We start from the raw sequence: 25685 nt of genomic DNA, 5'->3' as shown, positions 1-25685 counted from the left end.
TTTGTCAAGTATCCATGTTATCACAGTGATAATACTTTCGCAGGCGTCGATATGATATTTTCCTACATCACAGTATGTCACCATGTGTTGTTGCTTATTTAATAACCGTTGTCTTGGCGTAAACATGTCTTTCTCTGTAAGCGTATGCTTACTGCTCATTGGATAACGCAGCCAAGTTTACCATCATTCTTTCACTGGCAGCTTTTTTTTTTTGGGGTTGAACCTGCGGAGGGTCCTATCTTCCCGTGTCGGGCAGTAGAAGATCACTCACAGGCCTTTATTGTACGTCACAATCTTACAATCTGTTGCCATGGCGATCTCCGGCTCGAGCTGATTCACACTGATCTGTGGGAATCAAAGCAGAACAAAAAGGTCAACAGTGCAACTAGGAGAGAGGAGACTCGTCACAGGCTGTCAGATACCAAATGTTCACATATATATATATACACACACAGCACGTGTACACCGTAGACGCATCCATAACCATATACTGTACATGAGCCGCTACTTAAAGATTTGAATCCGTTTCATTTGTAACTAAATAATTCTTAAAGGCTTTAAATGTACGGTATTTACCGCTAATGTGCAAAAAGAGCCAATTTGGCAGATAAAAGTCTAATTTGAGGTGTGCATCTCCTAATATTTGAACCAGAGACAGATGGCTGTTTGGAGTTGGAGGCAGAATTTTAATCAGACATCTTGGTAGGTGTGAAATGGGGAAGTGGGACAAATTGAGTAGGCAGGGGGTCCAGGGGAGCAGGGCATTCATGGGGATTTTTTTTAGGGAGTTCTTTTCTTTTTTTTTCACCTGCTATCTTTGCGAAAGTGCAAAAAGGACTTGTGAGGGAAAAACAGGCCCCTCAGTGGAACGGGAGGCAGCTTTTCACAGGACTGTTGGCGCCACATATGTCTGAAGTTTTTTGCCATATGGCTGTCGGAGCTATTTCCAGTGGTAATTAAATCCTAAACATTTTAAAGCCAGAGCTGGTTGGCTTGTGTCAGAAAGTCATTTGGCAGAGAGGAGACAAAGAGAGAGATGGAGTGAAAAACAAAACCGAAGCCATTTAATGAGTAGAATGACACAAACCGAGGCAACAAGGCTGAAGTTAGATCTCAGCCTGCTAGCATCAATGAATGAAGGCAATAGACTGTGGGCAGATAATAGATAATAGAGCAGGTTGAGTCTCAGGGGGCTACGCCTCATTAGGAGAGAGCCTCTGTACGGCGCAATGGGGAACGGTGGAGAGGTCAGGAGACTCCGGTCATCAACATCACTCATTCAAACACAGTCATGGCTAGGGCCGCGCCATATGAGGAAAAGATGCGATAACGATACTACTGTGATAAATAAACTCAGTTCTGCATTTCAGCTGCTTTCAATATTCTGCTAAAATACAACAAATTGCTTGTTAAATTTCAGAAAAAAACAAAAGGAAATAATTTCCAACATTCTTTTAATGAACAAATTGAACTTTGAATTGAACATAAAAGGCACCACTTAAGAAAGAATGACAGTTACATATTAATGTGCAGTTTTCTGCAGATATTTTCTTTCAACTAACACAAAATCTCTTAAGTGTCTATTGTGAATGCAGTATGCCGCAGTCTTTTGCGATGTGGTTATTGCCCAAGTTGATATTGCAATGACGATAAAAAAACCCCGATATGTGTAGATTGTGCAGCCCTAGTCCTGGCAGACATGAGCAAAGCAGATATTTAATATAGGGGTGCAACTAACGATTATATTCATTATCCATTAACCTGCAGATTATTTTCTAGATTAATTATTAATCATTTGGTCTATAGAATGTCAGAAAGTAGTGAAAAATGTCCATCCCAGTTTTTCCAAAGAGATGTCTTTAAATGTCTTGTTTTGTCCAAAACCCAAAGATATTTAGTTTAATACGATATAAAACAGAGAAAAGTAGGAAATCTCCATATTTGAGGCATAAAAAAACAGCACTGTCTGCCCTTTTTTGCGTGAAAAATGACTTTAATGATTAAGGATATTTATTTTTCTGTCGATCGACTAGTTGATTAGTCAATTTGTCCTTGCAGCTCTAATTTATTCCAATCAGGAAACATTCACTGCACGTGATTGCAAGTAAACACATTATATCTTTGATGTCATTTTTCAGTTTTTCAAGAATCGGTTTAGGAATTGGAATCGTTCTAAAAGTACCGGTTCAGCATCGGAATCGAAAAAAATCCAACCGACACCCAACCTTACGTACCTGGGCCATCTGTGGGAAGAGACTGATGGCGAGAGGCAGAGCCAGGCCGAAGGCAGCGAGGCACACCAGACTGTGGACGGGAAGGACAAGCCTCCTCCGTCTCTGCAGGACAGGGAGCCTGGAGGGACACAGGAACACCGTCACTTCATTCACCCTCCAGTTCATGTACACACACTGGTTGTGGTGGTGGCACTGGCAAAGGAACCTCCACAAACTTACACAGTAACCTGTACTTCACATGGTAGAGCCACAGCAGTCAAATCCAATTAATACTGGATTTAATTTAGGTTTACTCTTGGGGGGCTTTTTTTATTAGATAGTGTTGATAGACAGGAAAGAGGGGAGAGGGAGGGGATGACACACAGAAAAGGTCAGATTTGAACCCCGCTGCCAAGGACTCAGCCTAGATGGGGCGCACGCTCTACTGGGTGAGCTACAGGTCACCCCAATACTGGATTTCTTTTACGCAGATACCAATACTACAAATATCTGCAACAAGCAGGAGTTAAAGCAAATGTTTGAAATGTCAAAATACAACACCGTTAGGAGAAATAAACCCTGGAAATTAGTCCTATTGCCAAAACCAATTTCAGACATGAGGTATGGTCACTCACTGGCAGAAAACATCTTGACAGGAAGTGACAAATCTGAGAATATCATTCCCTCCATTTAACCCAAAATGCAGAAATATCAACCTTCCATGTCAAAATCAAAGTCGGGGATTTCATTCACGGTGTCTCGGAGACGATTTTGTACAGATGAAGAGACTTGATGTCACAGCACACAACCCTTAATGTCTTCATTAGATCATCAACTCACGGTCACAAAGATGGCACATCGGCGCTTAATTATGAAGTGTGAATTGTACATTTCCTGTGGATCAGAAGGCGAACAGAGCAAAGTTTTTCAACACAACTTGGCTGTTCAATTAACAGATGCAATGGCATCTCTTCAGGAACATTTCGCTCAAAGAACCGACACAAAAATACAAACCTCCGATGAAATGCACCATTACACCATATTACCAAAACGCTCCTTCAAAAACAGCTTTTCTCTGTTCACGCAACGTTTGACTCAACAACCAACAGTTAAATAACATGTAAAAGCTTTTTTTTTTTTTTTTAACTATTCCAACTTATGTTTACAGTTCAATCTTTGCTTTTATTTGTTTTGTTTGGCTTTTGTGTTGTTAACTTAATTAATCCCTTAGAAATGTATTGTAACAGTTTAAAAAAATGTACTGCCATCAATTACAAAAGCTGCATTTTCTTCATCTGAACAAAACACGTTAAGGATGTTTTAAAGCTCTAGCTCCAGAAATATATTTTCTCGTCTCAGCCCTTGTTTCTCCTCCCTCCTCGCTGCCCTCCGTAGGATAATCCCCTCTCCAGTGTGCGGGACAGTGAACTCAGCAGGAGCTTGAGAACGAGCCGCTCCGTCTCTCCTCCACCAGCGACGCCTCTCCCCATAACGAGGAGAGCTACTGCCTAATTACGGAGCTCATTAACACATATGGCTGCCATGGTTTAATTAGGCTACACACACACACACACACACACACACACACACACACACACACACACACACACCCCTTAGAACTGGGTTACAAAGTAAAATGGGAGAAAAGTTGTGAGGTATGAGAGTGATGAGGGAAGGTTTAGACACAAGTTTAAAAACCTTCACATCAGGTGAAAAACTCGATATTATCTTAAATTAATTACACAATTTGACGCAATACTGATTGCGTTCACATGCCCTGAATAACCCGGCTAGTGGCCATATTGTGGTTCTCTCCCAGGATTACCTCTTTACATCCAACCTCTCTCCGTCACCATCAAAAAGACCAATTCATAGAAGATCCCTGCTGACTTGTGTCGTGATACACAAATGTAATCTTCGATCATATGGGCAAGTCATGTATGACATTCCCCGAAGGCCAACTGTCTTCGGTCAAAGTGCCTTTAAAATTTTTGCACCCTCATCCTGGTATAAATTGCAGAATCAGCTTAAATTAGACTACCTAACCAACAATGACACAGTTTAAAAGGGTAAAGGATAAAGGACTATTTGAGTACTAAATGCACATGTGCTGTTACTGAGCTTGCTGGTGATTATGTTGAGATGATGTTAAATTGCCAACTGTCTTTTTCTGTTTTATGTTGTCTGTTTTTCAATGTATATTTTAAATATGGAACTATTACACTACCGTCTTGGCCAGTACTCCCTTGAAAAAGAGATTCTGAATCTCAATGGGATTATTTCCTGGTCAAAAAAAGGTTAATAAAAATAGAAGAAAAAAAAATAGATACACAGATACAGCAGCAAACTGAATAGCTATAACAGAACTACATTTCTCAATTTCAAGAGCAACAGCAGTCGTAAGTAGGTTCCACTTATTTTACGGATAAATAATAAATACAATACACAATATAGTTGCTAAATGTGAGTCGGTTTGCATGAAGGCCACACATTAATTGTGATGGAAATATTAAAGCAATAATCAAATAAATATGGTGCTTTTTAAACCTTTTTTTTTTTAATTCACCTTACAGTTATTCTGTATTTTTGCAGAGGCTGCTGTACTGTGTACACAGAGGTATGTGAACCAGAACAATTACACTGTAAAGCAGGTTTCTAATTACCACACAAAACAAACACCTCATGAAGGAGGTGGGGGTGACGATTAGCATGAAAATGCAACGGAATTAAATAAAAGCCAGAAAGCATTTCTTTGTCAGCGTCAGAAGAAGCTGTTGCTTAAATTCTGTGGCTGTTAGAGAGTTCCAGAGTTCTAATGTACATAGGCAACATGATAGTTACCCCGTAGAACACCTAGCCACTAGTAGAGCTATGGAGCAGTGTTTTTCACGACTGCACAGCGTCGAGGACACGCATGGCAAAGCGACACACACATTTCCTGACAGTGGCTTCATGCTGTTCCACTGCTCTGCCGAGGTAAAACACCGTGGGACTTATTAATGTGCCAGCAAACGCAAGGAAGAAGAAAACATGGATGTAAACAATGCAGGATTTAAAATACTAATGCTTTATGGAGTTAGGAAATGCACCCAACACACCTCACAAATCAGTGAAGCCTACCTTTTGGCAATATTGTTTTTGGAGGATTGTTTTTATGTATCAGGTGTTTAACTTGCTTCATTTGGCCAAAACAGACATTCCCATATTGTTGTTTTTATTTTTTTATCCTTAAACTGTTTTTCCATCAAATTTCGAGACAATATACTGTATTACATTATTTATTGTTATCCTAATATATAAAAAAAATACATAACATGATAAAAGATTTTACCTTTTATTTTTTTTACCCGTTTCCAACTAATTGAGCTCGGCTCTACATCGGGTTACCTGAGTACTCGGCCTGAAGTGGAGATTCTCAGTGCAGGTACATGTAGCTTAAGATTTACAAAAACAAGTCTAAGTTCTGAATACACTTTTGGGTCTGTGTCCTCTCCTCTCACAACCACCGAGGCACATGAACATGAAGGCCAGAACCTGCTGTCACTGCCCTAAACCTGCTCTCAGCAGTGTAATCCATCATGGAGGGGCCGCGCAGGGACCCATCTCTGTCTCCTTGTTCCCGCTCCATTGAGAGCCAGTGAAGGCAAGCTGACAGGATAGCTGAGCACTACCCCAGTCCACCTCACAGCCCTCTGCTCTCTCTTTCTCTCTCTCTCTCACATACACACTCTCTCTTCCCGGTGAGTCATGCAGCTGCCAGGAATCCCAAACACACCTGGGCAGCCGGCCCCCCTGTCTGAGCCCGCCTGCGCCGAGCGCTCGGAACAAGTGCTGTCAAGGATTTACAAAGACGGCTGCATTCCTCGGCACACCGCAGGCACAGTCGGGCCATCGATCACGGGACGTGCGTATAAACACGTTGCATCATTAAGACATCATTACAGTCATATCACACAACACGGAATCTCAGTGGTGGGAAAGGGTCATCGACTGCAATAGCACTTCTGACCATGAAGGAATCGGAGACTTGGAACTATTGAAGTTTTCATTTTTGAACTATCATTTCATTAGGGCTCATTTTAATTTTTTATTAATCTAACTTGTATTATGGCAGAATACTTTCATTACACTAGTTATTAACATTTTTAATTAAGAAAATGTTCCTCTCTAACACCGGACTGATACAAACGAGTCTTGGTTGGTTTTTATTTCGAAAAATGCTTTTGCCCTAATCAAGATATGCATGGAACGTGTGCAACAGCAGCAACATTAGTATTTGAAACAAGCAGAAGTCACCACAGCTGAATAGACAAAGAAAAGGGCGCCACCCCTACAGAAACTCGATCAGCAGAAAATCCAGGGGAAAATAAACAGGTTAAAGCAACACTAGGTAACTTTTCCCGCTTCGGTCCCCCTACAGGTTGGAAGCGGAATTGTCCATTACATTGTGCAAGTTTGCCAGATCGGGTTAGCCTGGCTGACACCAGACCCTTCTCAGTTGTAACTGAGAGTGGGTCTGGGAAAGGTTCATTGACAGCTCATTTCCAAAGGGGCGTCACCAACGGACGCCGCTCAAATGCCTGTGGGTGCATTGGATAGTCCTTCAACCAATCCGACCAACGATCCGGGTGACGCTGCGCTTCAGTAGCCGTCATGTTGAATGTAAACAAAAAGCTGCTCGCCGTCGCTGCGCTATCATCGTCGCGTAAAGCCTCAGCGGTTGTGATTGGTGCCTCGATTTTGGGGACATTGGAAATGGGTTTGAATGGGCTCTTTGCCAGACTGACTTGCAGAGCAAATCTCAAATTTGCACACCCACATGGGGCCCAAAGGCTCTTTGCTGACGCCCATAAACGTCCCGCACACAGCAAAAAAGAAAAGACAAACTACACACAGAGGTCAGGGTCTGTACATTGCTTTTTAGTAAAATCCTGCCTATTATACCTTTAAGGAAGACAACTATCTGACTGAATTGCCTTTCTAAGACGAAAAGCCATAATGAACAGATGCGGCTCTGCTTTTTTTCTGTTGTTTATTAGTTACAGTAAAATCTGAGTGTCTCTGTTTTGTGTAGTATCTGTGACAATAGAGGCTGTAAAACTCCACAGCAATGACCACTTATTTAAAAAGTGACTGTAAAACAAGAACCTTATGATTATGACCTTAAATTATCTTTAATATACAGTGGACACCATTATTGAAACCCAGGCTGCATATTAGAGTAAAGAACAAGGTTGAGTGCATTTTAAATAAAAATGTAAAATTCAAAATTACAATGTGGTTGTCTCCTCTATCATTAAATCTTTGTTAACCACAGTCCCTCTACTCTATATCTATATCTTTTAGTCGAAGCCAAAACTGACCAATTCATGAACGATAAAAACTAATGCAGTCTCTCACTTTTCCAGTGCAGCCATGACGATGGGAGGGAGCATCAGAATGGGCATGGGGAGGACCACCCTGGTCAGAGCTGTTTCTAAAAGTGCCTATCACAAAAATACAAACAAGACACATTTAAAGGACGCAAGAAGGAAAGATCAACTATTTGAATTATCTTCACACATTTACAGTGAGCTCCATATTGCATTCACAAACATGACATCAATCACTAATAGTAAACTAACAAAGCTGCACCTGAAGAATTCCCATCAGATAAAAAGCAACGTACATGCCTAGCAGCCACCTTCGACGTTCCCACGACGCTCCCGTTGTCGTCCAGCACGCTGATGCCCTCCGACAGCTCAGAGTTTCTCATGAGCACCACGTTGCAGACATTTGCACTCGCTGTAGAGAGGGGAGAAGGTTTTTTAAAATTGTCAAAATTATCTTTTCACTATCTGGTTGGGGTTTAGGATGAGGCAGCCTGTGGCAGGTACTGTAAGGATGAGGGATTACAGCTTGAGTATTTGGTCAAGTTGTTGAGTGAGCTGGAATTTTATGGAAAGACGGAAAGGATGAGCGGAGAATCATTTTAGAATGTCAAGCTGTCAACATTTCAAGCTTTGTACTTCCTGCGTTAAAAAATGATCTGGCTATATTTAGAGTTGACAGAATAATTATACCATAACCAGAAAACGGGTTTGACAGCTTAAAGAAGTCAAGATTTGCGGCACACATTGATGTTCTCCTCAGGATGAATTCTAATAACTTTGGTAATCCCCTAAATGTTCATCTACTCTTCAGGTCAAAATTACGATTTGGTTGGAGGTTCGTTCCAATCAGGCAGCACAAAGCGAGTTGCTGGTCTTCTGGTGGAAAATGGGTCTTGTAGACTTTTCGCTGAGAATAGACATCTCGAGGCGTATTCATCATCGCAGAAAAACAGCTCGACAAAATGCCGTTTCCGTCTCTGAGACGTAGCCATCTACTGCTAGCAACATTAGCATTGCAGCTAAGGTGGCAAATTGCACCTGTTAAAGCTTTAGTGCGTAACTTTTACATTTCAAGCCATTGGAATGCCCAAAAGTTTTGTTTTAATTACTTAGAATTCCTCATGGGAGGTGGCAGAAACTACGCACTATAGCTTTTTAAACCTCAGCATGTTATTGTTGTCATTGTGACAATGTTAGCAGGATGACGTTAGCATTAGCTCAAAGCACTCACTCAAGTCTCACAGAGCTGTAGAGTCTTGTTTTGCATGAAATCACCTTTGCCCTCTCTTGCCTCCTTTAGAAAATATATATCTTTTAAGGAAGCTAAGATATAAGTAAGTAGTAATTCAAGTTTATTTTTATAGAACTTTCACAGACAGTCACAAGTGCTTCACAGGTATGATAAATTAATACATTAAAACCCATAAATACAAATCACAAAGAACATAAAAATACATAGTAATATAACAAAATAAATATTAATACAAAATGATTTTAAATCATTTATACTGTGATGAAAATATCTACATTTTACACACTGAACTCCTGCTCTTGCTTTACTCACTGAAAAGCCCCAATGTGGTGCATCAGTGCCATGTCATGTTTGTCATAATCTGTGTGTGTGTGTGTGTGTGTGTGTGTGTGTGTGTGTGTGTGTGTGTGTGTGTGTGTGTGTGTGTGTGTGTGTGTGTGTGTGTAGCAACGAGCACCGTGACCAAGGTGACTGATGGGTCGACAAACAGCAGGGCTGTTACCCTGTGATTTATTCACGAGAGCCAAAATGAACACAAATGTATGTTAATATAGATGGACCTTTCTCCTTGACTCTAACAGGAATAAGAAAAACTCATTTTAGAGAGTTTAGTGGTGGCGCCTCGAGCGTTTTTAATTTAAGACAACAGCGTTGGGAGTTATCTTTAGTAAGGGCTGCAGGGCGCTTTGTGTGGGGAATTCAATTGACTGAGCAAATAGCTCTTTTTACCTACAAGGGATTTTTTTTTTTATCCAGACCAATTAATAGAGGGACAGATTGGGATTTTGGCGAGGAATAACAGAAACTACAGCAAACAGATCAAATAAAAAAAAAAAAAAGAGTAATTATAAAAGTAATTATAAATGGAATGGAAGTCTTTACAGCTCAATGCTGAAATATGTGGCTGTCATTTGTAATTATTTAAAATAATTACATTTATGTTCATTCTAATTGTCATCTAATAATCCATGGCACACTGATGGAAATGCTTTAAAGAACTTTTCACGTAATTACTTAACAATTAATAATAATTAAATAATGATAAATATTTCCAAAAGACAACAAATTAATTATCCCCATACATATCTGACAGCATGGCTCTCCCTCCAGTTAAGGTCTTCATAATCTAATTGAATGACAGGCCGCTGCTTGATTAGGTTATTACAAATAAATCTAGCCTTAAGTAAGCAAACAAAATGAAGCGGGTGAAAATTCAAACAGCACTTTTGTTTCGCTCGCTTCAATTAGCCATTTTAATTACCTTATATACGGGCCTAGCCAAACAACAAAAGCAACAACAATCAACAAACATAAATCAGGTAAATGAGGCCTTGACATAGACGCCACTTTATGGGTAATTATCCAATTTGTTTGTGGCAGCAGAGTTCTAACAAGCAGCCAATTACCAGGCAAAGGCTGCGCAATAGAAACCTGTTGATTTAATTAAAAGAAGCGCCATGGTAAGAAAGGGGGAGGGGGGGCTAACAATTTAATTATGAGCCAGCAGCATTCTGGGACACGGGTCTATACCCCTGGGTGTGTTTGCGGGGAGAGTGGCATTAAAATCAGCTTTGTGGCTTCACACACGCCTGACAAAGCGAGCTCACAACACGTCCCTAACACCGCAGAGAGGAAAACAAGCGGCTAGCTGTGGTTGGCTCTCATACAGCCGTTTAGGATGACCACAGAACAGTTTAAAAAAAGGTGGACACAACATTTATCAACATTAAAGAACAGAATGGGTTCATATCGGAATATTTATATTAGGTCTGTCATTTTCATTAATTGTGTACATCATAAAAATAGAACAAGCACCAAGGAAAACAGGCATGGAAAATCCAGCAATATTTGTATAGGACTACAATTGTATTTGTAGTTACATGTACAACAACACTTTGGTGCCATGATATTTGGGGTTGAAAAAAAAAATATCTAATTTTTGTCAGCCGCATATAATTTTAGATTACTATACACACACAGCATGCTACACATTAACATGCTCCACAGACAGGGACATTGTGAACATGCTAACAAGCAAACAATACATAATAAATGTTCCATACCTAATTTAAGTTTATTCCAGACCTTGGAAACAAGGGCTTTCAATGACAACTCTGTCATCGTCATTTCGCTGTTAAAGGCTAATTTAAGATTATTTTGTTACATATATGAGATGTTTGTGTGATATTATGATAACCACAAGCTTAAAATGTCATCATGCTCACAAACGTCATTTTCTACTCAAACCTGCCACCTTGGAGGTTTATTTTAAGCCAGGAGAAGCTCTAGTCATCCTACTCCAGTCAGTAAGTTAAGTTAACACTCAAACACATCTCTATTGTGAACTCAAACTTATACTAATTTAGTTTAAAAGGCCATTTTGGTAGTGGACTGGGCTGGACCCCTGGCTGTCCCATCAAGTGTTTGGCTGAGCTCTTTGAACTTACCCACTGCTGGGAAGGGGATGAACCTCTGCACCAAAAGCCTGGTAGTTGGGCTAAGGCGGCTGGCTTTCTGGATTAACACCTTCAACCCGACCTGAAGGAAAACCAGACGCACATGACACACACAATCGGCCACTGACTTTCTGTTCAAAGGCCAAGGATACACACACTGAATATCGCAAATTCATATTTAAATAAATAAATACAGTTTTTGTTGTCTTTCAGCACAGAAAAGCACTGAAACAAAGAAAAAGCCAGCTTTTAAGTGTCAGAAATGGTATGATTGTGTAAACGTGACAAAGATCCCCGGCTCTGTGCATAAACAACCAGGCACTGTACTGTATTCTTAACACACTAGAAGGCTGTAGTCAAAAGTGCTCTGCGGGGGGTCGTCACCACAGCAGACGTTTAATTGGAGAGCTCCTGCCCCCCTCCCTGCCTGTCGTTCCACCCTCCAGACACCCCGCAAATTTTTTTCTGTGCTTGTTGCCGTTGTCAACCCTGAGGGCAGCAGCCGGATGAGCGCCCAGCGGGACCAGTAATTGGCTCAGTTTGAGCCCTGTGTCCACACTAAGGGCTGTGTCAGGCAGGTGTGTGAACGTGTGTTATACTCTTTTGACATTTGAGTCTTTGATGACATAAAAGTAAGAAAAAAAAAAGGTCCAACCGATAAAAGGTATTGTGATGGCTGGTATGCGGAGGTTTATACTAATATTCTTTGAATTTTCCTGTCAAAACAATTGAAATTGTTTGGTGTTTTACCTATTCCTGCCAGGGTGGCAAACCATCTCAAACAACAGTTAAACCTTTAAACTACGCACTTAAGCCCAGATTAATGACATTTGTATTGGGTTAGTGGGGAGACTAGGGGAACCTTTGGCATATATCACAACTAGACAAACTAGTCTGCAAAGAAAACACAATTTGACTGAATGATTTAACGGACTTTTATGTAGAAAGAAACCTCCTGTTCTTTTTGCAGTCGACAAAAGTCCAATGTTGTGCTGATTTACTGGTCTGCCCCTGGTTTAAGAGACGTAATGGATCATCAAGTGACTCAGTTATTGCTGTGCGATGACACTCACAAGTCACTGGAGTCACAGGGCCTCTTCAGGCAGAGCAGAGGCATTATGGGAACTCACAGCAATAGAGACCGCGCTGGTCACCGCTCCGAGGTATCCCTGGACGAATTTGGAAAATGGAGCAGGCTGAAGTGGAAAATAAGTGAGATTACAATATGAAAGCATTGCATGCAGCTCTGTTCATATGCAGTATCTGTCTAAATGGGACTGGGTCCCTTTACTGAGACGGTACCTTGGAGGCGTTGCGGTTGCAGTAGTTCACACAGGCATTGTGACTCTGGTTTAACGACTGTAAGGAGGAGAGGAAGGCAAAAGAAGAGGATTGTGTTAGTTAATGTGCTGATACACCTGATGCATTACTCTGTGATTACATTTAGCATTTCCAATGTTATGTTCCAGTCTGATTAATTAGTCTGAACAAATTGGACTATGGAGGTTCTTGAGCCTGGAAAAACTATTATGTGATTAGATTTGGGTTTTTTACATACACAAATGTAGATGTAACAACGGAGGCGCTGCTCGTGGAATAACAAGCATTGTCTGGAGTGGCCGCTAATGTTGGCGGGGGCCGCGGCGCCACTGGAACGCAGCGCAGACGTGCCTAATGGAATATAGGGTTAAGATTTCCCCATCCCTGGGTGCCCGGCTAGCTCAGTTGGTAAAGCGGGCGCCCATATATATATATATGTTTACTCCTTGATGCAGCGGGCCCGGGTTCGACTCCGACCCTTTGCTGCATGTCATTTCCCCCCTCTCTCCCCCCTTTCATGTCTTCTGCTGTCAAAATGAAGGCTGAAAATTCCCCAAAAAAATTATCTTTAAAGATTTCCCCATCCCCCACCCCCCCAACCCACAACAAGCCCACCATCAGCTACCTCCTAAATATCTCCGTGAGTCCAGATGTAGAACAAATATTTTAAGCTCAAACTTCATATACTAGTGTTTCCCTGAGCCCAAGGCCGTCTTGAGTGGGTAGAGTGGTCAAAAGTTCTGGAAAAAGCTACTAGGTGATCCATGAGTTCAATATTTGTATTTTATTGTAGAAATGAGATGATGGTTTTTAACAATTAGTCTTTGTCTCACACCAGCAGTATTTCTATTAGTTTCTTCTCCACAAACCCCACTACTTGACATCTTTTCTTTTTTTATCTAAAAGTGTTAAAACATAAAAATTGCAAAGTTGATGAAAAGTGGGTATTATTATTATTATTATTATTATTATGTCATTGATTCCTTGTGGCACCTTTTTCAGAATGCTTATTTTGCTGCTATTGTTGTCTCTTTGGCATCTTACTGTCAAGTGTATTTCTCAAACACTTAACACTGTTGATTTTACAACATCTTGCCAGGACTGAAGCAGAAAATTGGCTGGCTGGCGAACACGGGAACGTTTAATTAATTTGTGTTGTCTTTATGAATAAATACATTAATTAATTACATAACATTGAAGAGATGTCTTGATAATATTACGTCAGTCTGAGTTTTGCAGGTAAGAAGTAGGTATTACCTGCCAGAAAATAGTTGACAGCAATGTTTGATTTGGGAGAAGGAGGCCAACAACCTGCACAAAGACAAAAACCCTTTTACAAAACGACTACAAAAGTAGATAGATTACCAAAAAGAAAAAAAAAAAAAACAGAGCCTAAATGTTATTTTAGAGGGCCAGTCTTGGTTTAAAACAATTGATTTACGTATGTCAGCGTACAATATATGACTGACTTTGCATTACTGAAAAGAATACAAAAAAGGTCTTACCACTGGTGTGCCAAATGGGATAAAACCTGTTAAAAGACAGAGTCAGTAATCTCTTTATTACATCAGTTTCTTTTAAATGTCCTGTATTGGAGTGAGATTTCAATGTTCTTTTTTTATTATAAAGCAGGTCAAGGAGCTATCTAAATACTGTCAAAGTATATAAATGTTTAATCAGAAATTGTGTCTTTAAACAGGCCGTCAGGACATATGTATAGTATGGTTGTGATGTCACAACCATACTATACATATGTAGAAAGTGGCGCTACAGTGCTGTTACAGTCATTCCCCGGCTGCAATGACAGTGGCACTGAGTGCAGATTCAGAGGGCTTGGAAGCGCTGACCAAACAGAGCAGATTGGCTTTTTTTGGGTGAGGGCCTTCGAGAGATAGACGCTAAAACAGTTTCAGACAGAGGGTTAATACAGGTATAGTCAGACAGACAGTATGAGAAACATATTGTTGTTTGTTTTAACATTAAAGCATGAAAACATGTTCTAGTAGATACCCAAAATACAGGTATGAAACTGAAAAGGAGTATAAAATGGGACCTTTCACTAGTGTTCTAGTCTGTACAGGTTAGACAGAGCAATAGGATTCTGCAAATTCCCATTTGCCTGACATACACAATGTTGGTCCTAACATATTAATCACTGGTGTCTCTTTCTCCCTTTCACCCTCTCGCCAACACTTGTCGCCTTGCAAAAAAAGGTGCTTTAAGACTGGACCAAAAAAGAACTTCTTCAGAGAACCTCGGGAACTTCTCTGTCACCGTAGGAGAGAGCTTTTAATCAGCACCCAGCTGAGTGTGACCTTTTTCAGGCCTGAGACAACCTGAAGAACCCCGTTGAGCCATGACAGTTCCCAGGGGTGACAGCGCCTCCATGTTGGACCACATAACAAGCCTCTAGATCCCACTTCCCCCAAGGCTTCCACACCACGCTACTGCACCTGACATCCGAAATGGCATGAGGATCTTCTCCCCCGTGTCAGGGTGGATGATGGCCTGGAATAGAAGCATAATGATTAGAATCAGACAACAAGGATTTGGGTTCATTCTGTTCAAATGAATTGGAAAAAGAGTTTTGCTGTGGGGTTAAAGAATGAAGAAAAGTTGCAAGTGTTGGAAACTTAAGCTGTCACATACAGCAAACATCTCCTTACTATCTGCTAGCTGTCTGTCCCCTGAACACACTGTAAAAAAATAAATAACGCGGTCTCTGTAGACAGGCCAGGCTCCACAAACGCCAACAAAAACAAACTGCGCCAACCTGCCCCACCAAACATAACAAACAAAAGTGTTCCAGCCAATAACCGACAAGAAGGATTTGGGGGTGGGGGTTGGGGGGTTTAGTACGCGGAAGGGAGGGGGAGAGGACGGGATGAGGAGGAGGGAGGGGCGAGCTAGCCTCCGTTTTGTTTGACAATGCTTCTAACGTCAACAAGAAGTGACATCACCCAACATCGCTTAGAGCACCTTTATATATAGTGAGACTACTAACAACAAGGTGTCAGATTATATAGTAGTTTCGCTGTATTTAAGGTGATATTAAACAGACAGGAAGTGGCTTTGAGCAACAAAGGATTATTACTTAACTCACTTATTTGTTAACCGTTTTCAACTGTGTGCATTTGGATATTGTTCTTTGAAAGTATTGGTCATAAACCATAGTATGTGTGTGGATGTGACTGTCCCTGTTTTGCTCTCTAGAATCATTTAATCATTTATTACACCAATAGGGAGTCTTTAATCTAAAAAATTAACATGTACACATTTGTGCCATTACAGTTAATTCTAATTAACTCAACTGATTGCATGAATGCCACTGTGTCTTACATAATTACCCTGACACCTTGAATCAACTGTATTAGCACAGATCAAGGTCTGAGGGCTTGAAGCCTTTGGTATTGATATATAACCTCACTTTTTAAGGCTTTTTTTCATGTTTTTGTGTGTGGGTAAGCTTTTCTCGTATGTACCTTCTCATATGTACCCACCAAAGACAAACGGCAGTGTTCTGAAATAAGATAAGACAGATGGAAATCTCTTTCCCCTACTGCTTCAATGGTGATGAGATCAGCTGATTGGAAGGAAACGCAAGGCATTCAGCTTCTTTCTGACGCTCATGGAGCCAATCTTGAACATGTGACGTAACGTGTATGAGGGCACTATCATGTCTGAAAAGTTTCAGCTTATACCGAGTCTATCTCCACAGCCCTGTGGAGTAAGGTCTGGCTACACCACACATACATTCTGGGATAGGAGAAAAAAAAAACGCTCTGGGTTGTTTGCATTTCTTTAAACCAATCACAATGGTCTTGGGCTAAGCTCTGTGGCTCTGCAAAACAGTCTCGGGAAGGAACTTGTTTTGGTGGAACATTTGCAAAAAAAAAAAAAAAAAATGTAAAAACACATTTTGAAGAAATGGGTGAGGGGCAACTCACTACGTAAGTATATTGAATAAGCTAAAGTGAAAAAGAGTAAGGAACTCCACTTCAAACTCATTGACAGACACTTAAAAACAAATCATTAATTCAAATCGTTACGTTTTATTTAGGCAAGTCATAAACCCCAGCTTTCTAAAACTCATGAACAGCTGTTGCTGTGGCCGTTTCCATGTTACTCTAAATCCGTTTCTGTTGGTTTGACCAGCAGCACCGTCACACGTCTTCCGAAGCTGCCACTTCCTGTTAATTAGCACAGGAGTTATGGTGCGTTCTTTTTGTCCACCGAAGTCGATTTAAGAGTTGTTTTCCGGAGTTACAAACCGGAAGTTGCAAACCGTCAAGTCGTCTGAACTCAGAGGACCCCGAGTTCACTTTCAAAGATGGCTACGTCGTGCATCACACGTAGTAAACATTGTGGTTTTCTACAATTTTAAGCACTTTTGTCGTTGTTGTAACCAAATGAAGAAGTCGTACACATAGCACTGTATACTGCTACCTATAGGCATGTCGCTACAGTCTTATTAGGAGTTAAATACCGCCTAATTAGTTACTTTGTAGCTTGTGCAGCTGAAATTGGCTAGAGACGCTCGGTCGCTATATGACAACAACGGCTTTAAGCCAAGCCTTCAGCAGAAAGCAGAGCAGTAGCCCAACGTTAACATTAATCAAAACGCAATTTTCATGTATCAAACTGTGAAATATATTTGTGTAATATGTCAATAACTGGGTGAATAGAATCCTAAATGTTACTAAAAATGTTACAAAAATCCATCTTTTCTCCGACCCGTAGTATTGTGTGACAAAAAGAACGCAACAACCCGCGGTTATTTGTTTTTCGACATGGATGTGACGTCACACTCGAGCTACTAGTCGCGATTACAAGACAAAAAGAACGCACCATTAATGCCACTCGCCTGCTTCACTGTCTTTGTCAGTTCAGTGTAGTAACAGTGAAATGAAAGGCTTCTCTTTTAATGTTGCACTTTCCTGTTTTGGGCCATTCCGCTGTATGTTTGTTGTGTACACAGGAAAGTGTTGAGCTAAAGTGTAAAGACTGGTCTAAGTTTTGTTTGCCAATCCAGTGACACCATACCAACCAGAGATGATACCAGATAGTGATCGTAGTGTGTGTTATGGGTTATGTTGCGATTGAGACAAAAAGTGAACGAAAGAGAGAAACGTCTTACCTGCTTAATTTTTTGAGCTTGCCAAAGCTGTAGAGACAAATAACAAATACCTTTTAATGAAAAGCACTTTAGTTTGGAAGCACTGAACAGTCCCAAGTATTTCTACAGGCCAGTTGATGTCTGTAATGTAGTAATGTAAAGCCTTGAGCCTTTATTTATTTATTTATTGGACCACGTACATGTAAACTGCTCTGGATATTTTAGAATTTTTATTAAATTCATAAAATGTAAAACAAAATAAAAGCATTTATGTATGTCTTTAGTAGATATTTGGATGATTTTAGATACTTCTCGATTAGAGCTGCAAAGATTAATTGATTAATCAATTTGTTGTCAACTATTCAATAAATCGGCAACTATTTTGATAGATTATTCAGTTTGAGTAAGTAAAAGTAAAAATTCTCTGATTGCAGCTGGTTAAATGTGAATATGTTCTAGTTTCTTCTCTCAGCTGTGACAGTAAACTGAATATCTTTCAGCTGAGGACATCATTTGGGCTTTGGAAAACACTGACCAACATTTTTCACCATTTTCTGACATTTTAAAGACCAAACAACTAATCGATTAATCCACAATGAAAATAGCTGTTAGTTGCAGCCCTAGTTTTTACCAGGTCAACTCCAGTTTTTGAGTCTTTACCTGAGCATCGGTCACTCCCGGAGGCAGAGTTCCTTGTTTGAAACGGTCGAGCAGCTCCACAGACTCCTGCAGACGTTTCTGTTTTTGACCAAATAGATAAAAAGTCAGTATAATGTAAAGTTAAGTCAGGCCTATCTTCCCTGGAGAGTCTTAGTCAGCTTAGAGATGTTTTTTTTTTATATTCCACTATTAAAGCCACACAGCTCAATGCCTAAGATAATTGTGTTTCACTAAAACTTCCATGCTGATTTTCAGGAGACAAATGAGTTTCCTAAAGGGTAATGAGCAGCTTTCTGTGGTGTGATCATTGTCTAATGCTGAGCAAAATACCAGGTCACATGGCCCAATTTGTTCTAATGAGCTTGCCTGTATGTGTGTGTATGTTCCTTTCTCTGCGTTTGTGTGCGATAGTGTTAGGTGTGCACTTTTGGCCGTGTGCACATGAGGTTTTGTGTGTGTGTGTGTGTGTGTGTGTGTGTGTGTGTGTGTGTGTGAGATTGTATGCAAAAATCAGGGCCATCCTTGTTCCACTCTCGTCATTAGGGGCAAGTTGAGGCTACGCCTGGCCCAGCAGGGTGCCAGATGTGCGTGTGAGCACGCACACAACACACACTCTCCACCCCTTATAGCTGCCCCACATGTCCACACCTCATCACATCCCAGGAGCTACTGGCGCTATTACTGTCACCAAAGAGCCCGCTAACAGCTTCATTACCCAGAGCACCAAAGCACTGATGACTCCATGAACAAAATTACAAAACACAACAAAGACCTGGAGAAATGTCACGATGAGCAGGCCAGAGAACCGGCCGGAGCCAAAAAGGTCACAGAGTCGCTCCGAGTAACAGAGAGGCCCCAAGCAACAGAGAGGCCCCAAGCATGTTCATTAATTAGTCATGTTATAATGGTTTTCAAAACAACGTCAAGTACATTTTAAGAGCGGTAATTACCAAGTCATTTTCTATGCCTTTTAAATAATTTAAATAATGTATACTTTTGTTTTTGGGATTGAAATTGCAATTCACACTCTGTTTTTGTTAGAAACACTACACACAGGCCTGAAATACACACACATGCTCAGGTCCTATACATGCACAATTGGAGAGATGTCAGGGACAGGCACCCTGAGGCCCAGGAGGTGAACTGGCATTTCTCCAGCTACCAGACCACACTCCGTACTTTGGTCCAACCCAACTCCCTACGGACTGAGCTACGGCCACCCCCAGAAAGGTTTCCTTCCTTTAGTTTCTCTTCAGTAAATGCTGGCTCTCTGCTGTTTAATGTAACATGATTGTGCTGCCAACGTGCAGGAGACTTGGTTCAATAAAGGCCGGTTCGCTCACTATAACACAGCAAATGTGTGGATGCCAACGAAAACCTCAGCTCTTGCAGTCATCAGCAATCAACAGCTGCTTTTCCTCCCTTCACAACCAACGGGGTGAGATTCCACGTTTTGCCTTGCAAGTGCAGAACGGGTAGAAGGTTGACTACAGATTCACTGATCTCGGTGAGTTTCATCTGAATAGCTCAAAGGAAAGTACAGTACATAAATAGCAGCTGTATGTATTCCTGGGGTTGGTGGGAAAATCAACGTGAAAAATACATGATTTACCACTTCAAAACACAGAACATTCTATTTCTTTTTTTACCTTAATTTATTCAGGGAAGGTTCACGGAGAGGAAGCCTCTCTTTTGCAGGAACGCCCTGATCACACTCACAGTTACACATTCATACCTGGAGTCGGAGTTTCACTCAGAAGCAGTCCTAAATTGTGAAGTCTTTAACTCCTGTATGAATATTGAGCTTAGGACTAAGGTATCAAAACTAATAAAAACATTTAAGAGTAATTTCTAATGATAATCTGCACCACAGTTCGGTCACTGCTTCATCAATTGGACCCTGATCTGGAACTCCATCATCGTCCTGTCACCCACTCTCAGCACTTTGTCTCTCCTCTCTCTGTATTCATGCTGGACTTTTGAGACCACTGTGTTACAGAGCCCTGGCTTGCCCGATGTCCTCATTGATACAGATACTTTATATACCTTCATATTAAGTCCCAAAGAGCTGGGTTGGATTGTTTTTGTAGCACCTTAGAGTTACAGTTCCACTGCCTTCCCACAATTTCTCAAATATGTAAAACAAAAGAAAGCTAAATGTAAAAAACAACAAAATAAAACAGTACTCTGATGAAGTTTAAATCCTCCTCAGTCCAGAAGAGATAACCTGGGCAGCATTAGTGAATGAGCAACTCTATCCCTTCCCTAAAAAAAGTAGTACCGATGTGCCATCAAGCAAGTCCCAAAGTCCCTGTCAGCTCAATATGAACACTCCTAGGTAAACACAGATTAAAAGATGGTTCAGTTCAGCTTTTATCACACCAGATCCATGTGATGAATCATGTTGTTTGTGTACCTCAGTCACAAAGAGTGTGCTGGGGTCAATCACATCCAGGAAGTGCCTGAACCGACCAGAAAATGTGTTCTAAGAGAAGAGAAAAAACATCATAAAACATTATCTTTGAGGCCGCATTCATTTCAAAAAGCCATTTAAAAACATACTTTTTGTTCAAAGGAATAAACAATTAATTTTCATTCAAACATCATTACCAGTAAGATGTCAACATTAGACATTATATGCAACTTGTGGTCTTTCAAAGTTTGCATCTTCAACGAGTGATCACTGGAATAACTGAGTCGGGTTGAGAAAGTTCAGAAAATCATACTTTCTTTATCTATCTGTATCTACTATACAGGTATAATAAATACATTTTTTGTTCAAATTTAGGCAGCCACATCTATATTCTGGATTTTTTTTCTTTCAGCAGAGAGAGGCAGAGAGATTCCAGCTGTCACCCAGTAAACAGTGATATTACAGCGTGCCAGCTGTTTCAACACACCAGGTGGAGCCTCCTCATTAATACCTCTGACAAACTGTTTCCTATCTGCATCTTTTTGGGACCCATATCCACTCACACCATTTGCAATTAATTTCTATAATGACTGTGCCAGAAATACCTTTCAATCATTTATTCATAACTGAGCATAAGGAATCATTTCGGAGATGCAGCAACCCACCACGCAGCGTTGAGAGGCACCCATCCCTCCCTAACTTGAGATTAATTACACTAACAGCCAATTTGAATGAAAATCTGCTATCTGACTCACTGCTGCGCCTTGTGACTTCCTGAACATATGGATGGTTGGTAAAAACACAGCGTGGGGGAATATTATTTTTTTTTTATTAAATCTGTTAAATTCAATTATTCACCAGTGCCACTCCTACCCGAGCCGGCACTGGGGAGCAGAGGACGAGAGGGGACTCCTTCTACCTGTGCTCCAAAGGCTAACAGCAGCTTCATCAGTGTTAAAACTACACTAAAGCAATTCGGTCCATCTACAGGTTGGAAGCGGAATTGTCCATTACCGCTGTCGTAATGTCTCATTCGAACTACAGATCCGCTACCCGGTCTGGCAAACTTGCATAATGTAATGTAATGGACAATTCCACTTCCAACCTGTAGGGGGACCGAAGCGGGAAAAGTGCTCTAGTCTTGCTTTAAGCGTGATTTATACTTCTGCGTAAAATCTACACCGTTGCTACATACGTAAGTACGTGGAGACGCGGACCTACGCTGGACCCTACGCCGTAGCGTGCACCTCTCGAAAAATGTAACAACACGTTGCGGCGACGCACATCGTGTCTTGGTAGCGTTGTATTTCCCCCCCCGACTCATTTCCTGGTTCTCCTTCTCCATAAACAACATGAGATCAAGGAGAGGGTTAACTTCTCCTGCTCCAGATTTCCAACCGTGGTCAGAAAACACTTTGTTTCTCTCACTATGACTCTAGAGTCGCTACTCGCTCCGAAGCTAATCGCCGTCACTCTCTCACTTCTCCCTCGCTCTACCACACACTCCCCACACACACACACACACACACACACACACACACGCCGGCTCAAAGCACACACCAGCGCACAAGTATAAACATAAGGCCCCTTACGTAGGCTACAGAGAGAGCTCTGCGTGGAGCCTCCGCAAGACCATAAATCTCGCTTTACACTGTATTCTGTGACCTGTCAGATCACGTGACCGGATTTGGACCTCATCTTGATGTTTAGTCATTGGTCATCCGAAATCCTATACTCATACTACATTTCAAAAGGGGTATTGATAACTCTCATGTGCATTATTTTTGTCTGATACTAGTGCTTTCATTGTTGATCATATCCTTCCTGAATGTGTTTTTATGTTTTGAACATGTGTTGTTTGGTTCTAACGTCTATGCCATTAATATATCCAAGCACTACTCCTGTATGATTATATGATGATGTTACACTTGAATTCCACATTCAAGTATGTTTACTATGCTTTGTTTTTATTTAATTTTTAGAAAATAAAAAAAAAATTGCAAACAATTTTTACTTTAATTTTTTGTTTAATCCAAACAAAACAAAAACAAGTGAAACTACATTTAAAAAAAGGACTTATTTAAAATTGAATGTCAATGCATAACCAATCCAATTTTTGCCATTACTATCAAGTATAACCAAAACCTCTGCAGACCAGAGCAGTGACATAGTAGTTTTAACTCTAGCATTTATTTTATGTAATTTATTTATTATTTCTTGAGCGATTTAAAATAGCACTTTCAAAAAGTTGTGACGGTGCTTTTTCCAGCTTATCCAAGGTTCTGTTAATAAATGAAATTATGGGTTGAGGATTTGAAGAAAAAAAAATCTAATTCAAAAATCATAATATTAGGGTAAATGTAGTGTAAAAAGTACAATATTTCCCTCTGAGATAGAGTGGACTAGATGTATTAAGTTGTTTAAAATGGAAAATACTCAAGTAAAGTACAAGTACCTAGAATTTGTACTAAAAGGGATAGTTAGAATTTTTCGAAGTGGGGTTGTATGAGGTACTAATCAATACTCAGTGTATTAGCTACAGTAGATGTCGGTCGGTGCGCCCCCAGTTTGGAGAACTCTTTTTGTCTTGTAATTGCGACTAGTAGCTCGAGTGTGACGTCACATCCATGTCGAAAAACAAATAACCGCGGGTTGTTGCATTCTTTTTGTCACACAATACTACGGGTCAGAGAAAAGATGGATTTTTGTAACATTTAGGATTCTATTCACCCAGTTATTGACATATTACATGAAAATTGCGTTTTGATTAACGTTAACGTTAGGCTACTGCTCTGCTTTCTGCTGAAGGCTCGGCTTAAAGCCGTTGTTGTCATATAGCGACCGAGCGTCTCTAGCGTTTTCCAGCTGCACAAGCTACAAAGTAACTAATTAGGCGGTATTTAACTCCTAATAAGACTGTAGCGACATGCCTATAGGTAGCAGTATACAGTGCTATGTGTACGACTTCTTCATTTGGTTACAACAACGACAAAAGTGCTTAAAATTTTAGAAAACCACAATGTTTACTACGTGTGATGCACGACGTAGCCATCTTTGAAAGTGAACTCGGGGTCCTCTGAGTTCAGACGACTTGACGAGTCGTATATACGACCTCGGTGGTGTTCTTTTTGCAACTTCCGGTTTGTAACTCCGGAAAACAACTCGTAAATCGACTTCGGTGGACAAAAAGAACGCACCATTACACCGACTATGGAGTAGTAGGCCTACCCCACTTCAAAAAATCCAAACTATCAGTATCAGTACTTGAGTCGATATGGACCCTTCTCACAGCCGACATGTTGACTTGTCATGGTTGGAAAAGCCCAGCTAAAATTGATAACCTTAACGATGGCTAAGTTCCATCAAGTGTTTCAGTAAGCTATTTCAGTGAGTCAGCATGCACAATACCAGGGCCTCTCCTAAGTGGAATGCAGCCATCAGTAATGGTTTAATACCAGGGTCTCTCCTAAGTGGAATGCAGCCATCATTAATGGTTTAATACCAGGGTCTCTCCTAAGGGGAATGCAGCCATCAGTAATGGTTTAATACCAGGGTCTCTCCTAAGTGGAATGCGGCCATCAGTAATGGTTTAATACCAGGGTCTCTCCTAAGTGGAATGCAGCCATCATTAATGGTTTAATACCAGGACCTCTCCTAAGTGGAATGCAGCCATCAGTAATGGTTTAATACCAGGACCTCTCCTAAGTGGAATGCAGCCATCAGTAATGGTTTAATACCAGGACCTCTCCTAAGTGGAATGCAGCCATCAGTAATGGTTTAATACCAGGACCTCTCCTAAGTGGAATGCAGCCATCAGTAATGGTTTAATACCAGGACCTCTCCTAAGTGGAATGCGGCCATCAGTAATGGTTTAATACCAGGACCTCTCCTAAGTGGAATGCGGCCATCAGTAATGGTTTTGAATACACCTGTGCTTGTCCTACTATGACATGTCAACATGTCAGTTTTGTATGTTGGTGCTTTTTTGTCAATAACAAATAAATAAAAATAAAAACATGTCAACATGTCATAGTAGGTAAAGTGAAAAAGGTCTATAATGCAACTACTTAGTTACATTCCACCACTGCCTAGACCCAATGAAATATGAGTCATATGCCTGAGGATTATTGGCCAATACAGATGATTCTGAATGAAAAAATACTGCGCGTTTGTTGAATAACGTTAGTACATTTTGACAGCCATTAGCAAAAAAAAGGGTCACACATTGTTAGCTGTGATGTTATCTAGCTAGCAAAACTGTTAGCCATCAATTTGCTCTATCTTAGCTCACTAGCTAGGGCCTGTCACCTCACCTGTCATTTTGGCCAACCAATTTTGCGGACACGGTGAGAGAGCGTGACGTTAGCTGTTGACAAGATACAACCACTGTCTATGGATACAACAGAGGCGAACTAGCTAGGGCTTTACGCTCAAATATGTACAGAATTGTAAACAAGTTCAAATGCCAAATATAAGCTGCAACAGTAGACATATGATACTGCTGCCTGGCACTTGAAGCACACTATGGAAGTAACGGTAAAGTTCCTGTGGCAAACTTTAATCGATTGAAAAGTAAAAGTACCTGGTCGAAACGAGACTTGCCATGCTGGAATGTCCCATATTCAGACATGCTGCTGCAAACGCACACAAATCTGTACCAGTCTCCTTCTTCTGCTTCTCCTTCTTCTCTACGATGATAAAAGTGTTTACAAACACTTTATCAAAGTGCAAGCTGCAGAGGCGCGCCGTAGCTGTTCAGTGGCCAGCATGCATTAAGGGTAATGTAGTTTTTCCGGGGTGCTTTGCTCGGGCAGAATGTGGTTTGAACTGACGTTAAGTTGACTACACCTCCCAGGAGAACGTGCTTTGTTCTTAAAGTGAAG

The 25685-nt window shown here is 40.8% G+C and overlaps 1 protein-coding gene across 2 annotated transcripts; it reads right to left on the bottom strand.

Moving 5' to 3' along the window:
* Nucleotides 1-218: 218 nt before the first annotated feature.
* On the bottom strand, nt 219-25639 carry sfxn5a (sideroflexin 5a). 2 transcript variants are annotated; one of them, XM_028566262.1, is made up of 14 exons: nt 25385-25638; nt 20806-20874; nt 18390-18467; nt 17751-17777; nt 15067-15121; nt 14119-14144; nt 13871-13924; nt 12596-12652; nt 12424-12489; nt 11285-11375; nt 7882-7997; nt 7614-7699; nt 2235-2352; nt 219-345 (listed from the first exon to the last, which is right to left on the bottom strand). In XM_028566262.1, the coding sequence occupies exons 1-14, from the start codon at nt 25430-25432 to the stop codon at nt 268-270; spliced, it is 969 nt and encodes a 322-aa protein (XP_028422063.1). In that variant the 5' UTR covers nt 25433-25638; the 3' UTR covers nt 219-267. The 2 variants fall into 2 exon arrangements, with proteins under 2 accessions (XP_028422063.1, XP_028422064.1); XM_028566263.1 differs by lacking the exon at nt 20806-20874 and having other exon boundaries at nt 25385-25639.
* Nucleotides 25640-25685: the final 46 nt, after the last annotated feature.

The sequence above is a fragment of the Perca flavescens genome, chromosome 20 (assembly GCF_004354835.1).
Source record: "Perca flavescens isolate YP-PL-M2 chromosome 20, PFLA_1.0, whole genome shotgun sequence".
NCBI lineage: Eukaryota > Metazoa > Chordata > Actinopteri > Perciformes > Percidae > Perca > Perca flavescens.
This window is presented reverse-complemented; position numbering and strand designations above follow the sequence as displayed.

Excerpts from the sequence above, each read along its gene's own strand:
- sfxn5a (XM_028566262.1), bottom strand. The coding sequence starts at position 25,432 with ATGTCTGAATATGGGACATTCCAGCATGGCAAGTCTCGTTTCGACCAG. Across the intron at positions 14,145-15,066 it reads CATGCCATTTCGGATGTCAG|GTTTTATCCCATTTGGCACA; the intron begins GTGCAGTAGCGT and ends GTCTTTTAACAG. Across the intron at positions 346-2,234 it reads TCTTCCCACAGATGGCCCAG|ATCAGTGTGAATCAGCTCGA; the intron begins GTACGTAAGGTT and ends TGATTCCCACAG.